The following is a 9022-nucleotide window of genomic DNA, read 5'->3' as shown; positions in this document are numbered from 1 at the left end:
AAAGAATAAAACTAAGTGACAATAATAAAATGCTTTAGAACATAAAATCTAATCCATTTGAATTTGAGGACTAAAAGAGATTTAAAATATTATATTATTCGGATATTAAAAAAATTACATAAATTCAATAAGAGTTTTATAATCGCGCGAAGCGTGAACCAATTCACTAGTTTGAAATATAATTAGCAATTGGATCAGCCTCCTGGTAGGATAATTAAGTCGGTTGTTTTAATAGTTTTGCCCTTTTTACCTAAGTGACCACCCATGCCACTAACTCTAATTGAGGGTAGTCTAAACTAGTAGTACAGAAACTTCAGAAAAACTAGATCATTATTAAACAGTTGTGCCAATTTAATGAAAGCTTCCCCTTTTACGGTTGAAATCTAACTACCATGCGGACCCAATCAAGCTTCCTTTCTTCTTTAAATAATTGGACCCTTTAATTTAAATTATCAGCAATATTTGCTTCGTTGTTATAAAAATTATCCTGACCAATTATTTTTTGTTCTAAGATATGGAGTACTGCAGTGGAAACAAGATGGTTCTCAAACCTATACGAACATCCAGGGGCGGATGCAGGTGTTGTCCAGGGTGTTCACCCGAACACCCTCGGCAAAAAATTACAGTGTATATATAGGGTAAATTTTCTATTTTTATGTGCATCTATTAACTTTTGAACACCCTCGGCAAAAAATTACAGTGTATATTTAGCTTCTTCTTTTTTCCGAACACCCTGAATAAAAATCCTGGATCCGCCACTGCGAACATCAAAGCAAGAAGATGGAGAAGAAGAAGAAGAAGCATTATTAAGTCCAGCTTCTCGAATGTTCCATGAACCTAATTACAATATTCACATTGTAGCGATCATGGGTTGGAAAGTACCAATTGAGGTTGACACCATGAAAGCTGAATTACAACGCAAGTTGCTTAGACACCCACGCTTTTCCAGTTTGCAGGTACTTAACAAAGAAGCATCAAACTATATTTGTCTAACTAAGCATAATCTTGCATGACAGATTTGTTGGGCTAAAACGGCCCAAAGATACTCTTAACATGATGAGATATTGTCCGCTTTGGGCGAAGCCCGCTCAGTTTTCGCCAAAAGGCCTCACATCGTTAAGAGTATCCAACACCTTATAAGTAGCTCATTTTTCTTTTCAGCTACCAATGTGGTACTTTGCTCGCACACTCAACAATCTCCCCCTCGAACCAACTTTCACATGGCTCATTACCAATATTCACGGGTTAGAGATTCAACATATCTGTGTGCCACCCACATTGTCAGAGTGTTTACGGTCACCGACCCAAAAGCTGTGTATGTGTCTTCAAAGCTACGGGTAAAGGTCGTCATAAACTGGCCCATGGACCGGCAATGGTACTAAGCCGGGCCCACGCCACACTCCCCCATCTTCATACTCGTCCCGCCAACCATTGGCTCTGATACCAGTTGTTAGACTAAAACGGCGCAAAGTACTCTTAACATGATGTGATATTATCCGCTTTAGGCCAAGCCCGCACGGTTTTCCTCAAAAGGCCTCACATCATTAAGACTTAAGAGTATCCAACACCTTATAAAAGTAGCTCCTTTTTCTTTTCAGCTACCAATGTGATACTTTGTTCGCACAACCAACAAGATTAATACTATACAGTTCCAAACTAAGGTTTTATTTAATCTTTTTATTGTTTCTTTCTTAAGAATCGTGCATCCCTCAATAGCAACTGGACGATGCAAGTTGCGTGAAGTTTCTTTTTGTTTCACATAAATTAGTTGACCCAAATCTTACCGTACTTTTGGTGTCCACAGATTTTTAATCCGCTAATTTGTGGGAAAAATAGATTCACACAACTGACAAATTATGTGAGGTACAAAGTGAAAAAATTCGATCGATCGGTGTGTTGTTTTATCTTGGTTAGGCATAATTTAATTTGAAATGATAAAAGTTTGCTCTCCCGGAAAAAATCATTAAGTAATCATGAAATCACCTGATCACTAGCGTACTAGGTTGTTCTAGACAGCTAGCTATTCTAATGTAGTTTAAGTTGGCGCTTAATTCACTTTAATTTATATATTACTCCCAACAACGTAAATTATATCGATGTAATTTAATCTTGCATTTATTTTTCTAAATATAATTAGCCCTGTAGTGTGAAAAACTAAAACCACTACAAGATTACTGGCTTAGTGCATAAAATCTAAATTTTAAATATGTTACGTACAGGTTATGGATGAGAGTGATGACAGCAGGAAAATGAGATGGGTTCCCACAACAGTGAACATGGATGATCATATCATAGTGCCCCAAATTGCGGATGATAATATGGATACCGACAAGTTGGTTGAAGATTATATATCAAATCTAAGCACGACCACTATTGACATGTCGAAGCCTCTATGGGATCTTCACATCCTTAACGTGAAAACCTCACATGCGGAGGCAACTTCTATTTACCGTTTTCACCATTCTCTTGGGGATGGAATCGCCCTCATATCCCTCTTACTCTCTTGTTTTCGGAAAAGTTCAGATCCTACTTCCTTGCCCACACTCCTAGTTTCTTCTTCTTCTTCTTCGAAGGACAAATCGAATTTATCAATAAGCAATAAAAAAAGTATTCGGTATTTGATATGGCAGTATCTTGTGAAGCTTTGGTTGTTCATCAAGCTTTTGTTCAATATAGTTGTTGATGTTTTGTTGTTTATAGCGACTGCTCTATTCTTGAAGGATTCTCAATCACCATTTACAGTTGCACGAGGTTTTGATAAGTCGTCAACTCGACAGATATTTATCCATCGGACTGTTAGTTTGGATGACATTAAATTTATAAAGAATGCGACAAACGCTGTAAGTATATGTATAAACCTTAAATCCAAGATTGAACTGTAATATGTAGTCTAGCAGTTTTTGCTAATTAATTAATTTGAACTTTGTTTCACGGTTTTGGCTTTAATTATTTGTCTCTGACGCGTCTTTCCCTTTTTTCGCTTCTTTCTCTCGTAAATTTTAGACGGTTAACGACGTTATACTGGGGATAACTCAAGCAGCCTTGTCTCGTTATATCCAAAGAAGACACGGTAATTTAATCCCCTCAATTTCAATGTATACTAATTGTTAGAATTTAATCTCTTCAAGCAATAGGTATTTCATCACAAACATTAACCGTGAAAATAAGTACATATTAAAAAAACATTGAAAATAAGTACTCCTATAAATCAGAAAAGGAATTTAGGTTGAAATTGATATATTTAATTCGTGGCTGTATGTTACAACGACGTAAAGGTTTTTTTTTTTGGGGAAGAGGAGGGGGGGGGGGGGTGAGGATATTCTAATAAGTGGAGTAATAATCCCCGGTTTGTTTTAGCAGGGGCGGGGATTAAAATGCTCTCAACCATGCTAATCAATTTTTTAATAATTTGTTTCTTCTTAACAAGAAGTTGGAGGGAAGAGGAAGTTTTCGCTAGAACGAATGAGATGCAGAGCCACTGTTCTAATAAATCTGAGACCAGCTTTAGGAGTTCAAGTAAGTATTTCTTCATTTACACGTTAAAATTGAAAATCCAGCATCCAAGATTGCTAATATATTAAGTTTATAAGATTGATGTAGAAATATATATTTTGCTTAAAGATTCATATATAATTATGTTATTGCAATCTAAAATTATCGGGTCATATATGCCTAATTGATTAAATTCACATGACTATATATGATGTCGTAATCGAAATGGTTGAGAAGAATGCCATTGTGATACAAGGAAATTGTTTTGGCTTTATCATAATTCCCTTAACTATTGCCCAATTAGAGAATCCTCTCACTTATATTCACAAAGCTAAGATATCAATGGACCGGAAGAGCGTTCTCTTGAGTCTCAATGCACCTTTTACTTTTTACAGCTTTTCCTCAAATTCTTTGGCTTTAAGGTATTCCATTTTTTCATTTTACACCTTAAAATTATCAAGAAACATTCTGAATTTTGATTCTTTTTCTTTCCTTTTAGTTGTCGTTAGAACCCAAACCTAATTTTTTGATTTGCATTGGCATGGGGCTTAGGGTGCGACAGAACTTGCTCAAAAAGTTCCATCCCAAACAACACTAGCCTTTTCAAACGTAGCCGGTCCGCTTGAAGAAGTTTCTTGCGCGGGCCATCCATTGGCATTCCTTGCCCCAACATGTTATGGAAATCCCACAGTAAGTTTCTTTAATCAACCGATCAATTAATTATCCATGTGTTGCAAATTAGTTTAAATCAATTATATGAATCTTCCTATATACGTAATTTTGTGTTTGAAAAGAAAAACAAACTACTTAGATCACAATCACTAAATACAAATGCATATTGTAGGGGCTAATGGTTCATGCATGTAGTTATGCCAAGAAGTTAACATTTGCTATAGCAGTTCGTGAAGGAATAATTCCAGATCCAGACAACCTTGGCGATGATTTTGTGAATTCATTCATGCTTATAAAAGAGGCTGCCCTCGCAAAATTGAGAGCCAAAGTTGACTAGCTCATTAACTACACATTTGAAAGCTCCTTAATATATAGGACTTGAAATTTGGTCTTTGTGTGATGATTAACGAGTACATTTATGATATGTACAGCGTATTGCAAATATTATATTTGATTCTATAATATTGTTGTATCATTATCAAGTAGCATTATTGTATATCCTTATTTATATTTTATTATTGTCAACAATAAGATAAGTACTTCCTACTAAGAAAAAAAGTGCAACTATTGAGCTATAATATTAAAACTAAAAGAGCAAACCAAACATACCTTGTATGCTGTCAAACATTTTCTATTCCTGGCCAAGGCCTCTTTCTACCACAATATCCTTGATAAGCTTTAGATGGGGTATCATGATTTCATCTATTGATAGAATAGTCATCTTATTTATATACTAGCTTTTTGGAAGTTGATCATCAATGCCTCAAATTTCAAATTTAAATTAGGGGTATGATATGTAAATATCTAAACAAAATCACTAATTTATAGATTATAAAAGAACACACAGAGATACAGGGCTTTTTTTTTTTTTACTTGTAGGCCATGAATTCCGTACTTACTCTAAAATTTGGCTTGTGTGTCATATCAAATAATAGTCATCGGTTTTCGTCAACCAAATTAATGAAATTTTGCAAGTAGAAACTAACCCAAACACTATGCTTATGGAACATAAAACCGACAATAAAGAAAAAGGAAAGCAACAACTTGAAACTAGTATCAGTAGCTATTTAAACTAAATAATAAGTACTACTTATATGACGTCACCCACAAGAACTGGGTGCCCATGACAGCCAATTTTCTCTTTAGGACTGACAAATGGGGTAAATACTTTAACGCTCTAGAATAAGTATTTCATTAAAAAAATATTTTTAATTTCGCAAATACTTGGCGAACATGCTATTTAATGATATATCTAGAGGAAGAATTTTTTTTTTGTCATGAAAAGTATAATCTTTTGACGCATCATGTAACACTTCGAATACAGTCTACTTTAACCATTTGAAAACGAGGATGTTCAAAACCTACAGCAATCCGGTAATACTACAAGCTAACTATTTTTCATACATTGATAATACACATTTTCATAATCGCTTTTATTATAATGCTAACTGGTCAGCTTCTACATGTATTTTTGTTGGTAGCTGGTTTTTACCAACATTCTCCCAACGGATGAGGAAAAGAGAACTATCAACTTTTCTGCGTTGCCACAAGAGGCTGTGGTCGATGATGTTGTAGTAGAACCGCAGGTTTCTACAGAGTCGGGTCCCTCTCCCTCTGTACATGGTTCTGGGTTTCAAGCATTGAAAAAGGAAGTTGCAAATGTAAGCATGTGTTTTGACGACTAATTGTATTCATCATTTTTCTTATGGAATGGTTTAATTTTGTGGTTAACAATATTTCACTAATGTTATTCTACATCTTTCGGGTCCGCAAAGATCTTCAATCATTAGACAAAAAGGTTGGCAAGTTTAATATAGTTTTTAAAGCTTTTTATTCTCATTGTAGTATATAGATTACCTCAGGTTTGTATTCATAATTTCGTTGTTTTTCCTAGGTTGGTGCACAGTTTAATGACATGAAGACCTACATGGACAAGTCGATTATGAATTTACTTAAAGATATCAAAATCATGCTTGACAAGCAAACTGAAACAGAGGAAGCTAAGGTTATTTTTATCATAATTTTGAGTTAATGTCTTTTGTATTATCCATTTTCTATCTAAGTGTGCTAATACATATCTTAATAAACAACGTGGTTCCATAGGTGTTAAGGATAATATGGAAGACCCAAAGACAAGCAACAAGGAGATTAATTTTGATGAAAAAATAGGTGATTTGCGGTTGGTGGGCAGGATGGAGGTGACCGAATTTCCGGTCAGAAAGGAGTAGATGCTGAAAAAACAAGTGATTTTGCGGTTGGTGGGCAGGATGGAGGTGACCGAGTATCTGGTCCGATAGGAGTAGATGCATCTACTTTGAAGAATGGAATTAATGCTTCTATTTTAGGTATAGTTTTTTTTTTTGACACATTTGAAACCCATCTTAATGTATGAAAAATGTATAAAAATAAGAAAACTTGCACTTTTTTATTGGAAACATGTAGTTGGTGACCAAGTTGTAGATGGTGAAACAGAGGCGTCCTGATGATGCTCTTATTTCAGGTAATTACTATTCTAGTGTGAAACCCATATTATAACTGTATGAAAAGTGTAAAAAAAAAAAACGAAAACTTACTTGCTTTATGTAAAAACATGAAGTTGGTGAGCAAGTTGATGACGCATATATTGAAGGTAATTACTATATGTAATAATTAATTGTACATTTTTACAAATGTTGAGCTTTTAATATGAGTTTAAATGATCAAATTCTACAGATCTTCTTCTAGATGAGTTTGTTGCTGGCATTGATCTTTGGGGCATTTCTACCAATAAGACCCCTACCCTAGATGACCTTGAATTGCCTCCATTTAACGAGTCTCAAATTGTAGAACTTGAAACCAAAACAAGTGTTCAACTAGACCATATGGACATTACACCTGAACTAGAAGCAAGAAACAGAAAACCTGGACCATATGGTAAATCACCATTCACTGGTTTTAGTTCAACTGGCAGCAGCACAAACATTGCGCCTACATACTTTCATATTAAACACCCATTCGCAAATTGCATTGGCTTTGCTATTGATATTGAACTGATCGCCGAATTTGAGGCTTGGGTGAAATAAAAAATGTCTAAAAGACGAGGGAAGAGGTCTGTACACCATAGGTTGTTTATTGAACAATTATTTGACGTTCTTTGAATTTATTATTCTACAATTCTAACACATCTGTCTTTTTTTGCAATGACGGAGTGTTCTCTGTGAAGGGCAATAAGATATTGAATCCTTATAATCTGGGAGTTGATAAAATTGACAAAATGGATTGGTTCTACAATATGATGACTACTGGAATATCTTGGGGAGATTTGGTACGTTGTTTCCAATCTTTTCATGGCATTTTCATTTCTATGTGGTGTGGTATGTATGCAATGTGGTGCTGATGGCTGTGTTTTTTTGTGTTTTGACATGTTTTCAGCATGTTGATGTCATTATGTATTACCTGAGGAAGAAGGCTAAGTATGGGCCAAATAATGGAGTAAGATATGTAACAACTGACTGTTTTTTCAAGTCGTGGGTTGAGTTGATCCACCAGCAGTTTAAGCAAAAGAATTATGACCCCAGTATTATTACTCCAGAACATGATGTGGCACAAGTAATCCGTGGATATAAGATTCTTGCAAATATCAGTTGGGATAAAGTGGATTATGTGATTATACCGATTAATGTAGGCACGAAATTTCATTGGGTGCTAAGTCTTTTATCTATAAAAAAGAGGTGTCTTTATGTCTATGATTCACTCCCGGGGGGTAAAGTGCACACTAATGCGGTTACAAATATTCTTGAAAAACTGGCAATGATGATACCCCTCTTCTTCAACAGTATCGGATTTTATGGCAAAAGGGATGACATAGATTGGAACAATGAACCAGCCTACATTCATCAAAGTATGTATTTATATTCTACGATATGTGATTTTTTTCATTTTTTTAACACTTATTTATAGTTTTGATACACTTCTATCATCATTTTTTTACAGTGATTGTGGAGTCTATGTATGTGCATTTGCTGAATATATCAGTGATGGCATGTTCAATATCCCAAAGGCCACCTTCAATCATAATCTTCACCGTAGTAGGTATGCTGCCCTACTGTGGGATTACGCAAGGCAAAAGCAGGATGCTGGTGCTATTAGTGAGAGTGAAGTTACTGGATTTGTTACCGCAAAATTAGGTGGGCCAAAAGTTTGCAAGGAACCTGTACCAGAGAGGGAAAAATTACCAAGACCTAAACGAAAAGTGAAAAACTAGTTTGTGATTTTTGGAGTTATTGTTTTTTGGCTGGTTATGAGACATTGGTGACTGGTTTGTGAACAAGTAGTTTTAGGTTGTAGTGTTTGATGGAAATATAGTAGTTGGTGACTGGATCTATGTTTTGGTAATTGAATCTCTGAGTTTTGTAATTGATACATCTTTGACACAGTATCATTCAGGTTGTTTTTTCTTTCAGTTTCGTGCTCTTCGTTTTTTATTTTCTGAAGTTATTTTTGAATGCTTGTATCGTGGGTGATCATACACTTTTTGCCAAATGGAAACACTATTATTTCATCAGTTGGGAATGTTTGTAGCTGAAATGAGCGACGACTATTTGGTCTTAATCCTGATTACTTTGGTACCTTACTATCTCTCTTAATTTCTTCTTCACCTTTCAAAATCCAAAATTCTCGCCAACATTTTCCTTCTTCGCTTATTTGTTTTAGATCTCTTCTACCTTGCCTTAATTTCCATAACAAAATTGAAGTTGGTGACATATCCAAGCTCCGCTTAAAATGAAGATTAAAGGATATAATCAAAAATAGAACAGAGGAATAGAGAAGAAAATGATATTCCATACTTCTTCTACATTCACTTTACTTGTTGACGATG

At 35.0% G+C, this 9022-nt stretch overlaps 1 protein-coding gene and 1 pseudogene across 1 annotated transcript; both read left to right on the top strand.

Annotated features, from left to right (window-relative positions):
- Positions 1–743: 743 nt before the first annotated feature.
- LOC132062019 (wax ester synthase/diacylglycerol acyltransferase 11-like) lies at positions 744–4639 on the top strand (annotated as a pseudogene).
- An 875-nt stretch (positions 4640–5514) lies between these two features.
- LOC132062017 (uncharacterized) lies at positions 5515–8407 on the top strand. The gene is made up of 8 exons (XM_059454675.1): positions 5515–5538; positions 5646–5825; positions 6059–6169; positions 6356–6509; positions 6877–7217; positions 7367–7468; positions 7576–8048; positions 8137–8407. Exons 1-8 carry the CDS (start codon positions 5515–5517, stop codon positions 8405–8407), a joined length of 1656 nt encoding a protein of 551 aa, XP_059310658.1.
- Positions 8408–9022: the final 615 nt, after the last annotated feature.

Source organism: Lycium ferocissimum, chromosome 7 (assembly GCF_029784015.1).
Source record: "Lycium ferocissimum isolate CSIRO_LF1 chromosome 7, AGI_CSIRO_Lferr_CH_V1, whole genome shotgun sequence".
In the NCBI taxonomy this organism is placed as follows: Eukaryota; Viridiplantae; Streptophyta; class Magnoliopsida; order Solanales; family Solanaceae; genus Lycium; species Lycium ferocissimum.
The sequence above is the reverse complement of the archived record's forward strand: the minus strand, read 5'-3'. Positions and strand labels throughout refer to the sequence as shown.

Bases quoted from the DNA above. Each gene is read 5' to 3' on its own strand.
- LOC132062017 (XM_059454675.1), top strand. From the start codon at position 5,515: ATGTTCAAAACCTACAGCAATCCG. The intron at 7,469-7,575 runs GTACGTTGTTTC...ACATGTTTTCAG, and splicing joins GAATATCTTGGGGAGATTTG to CATGTTGATGTCATTATGTA. The intron at 8,049-8,136 runs GTATTTATATTC...ATTTTTTTACAG, and splicing joins GCCTACATTCATCAAAGTAT to TGATTGTGGAGTCTATGTAT.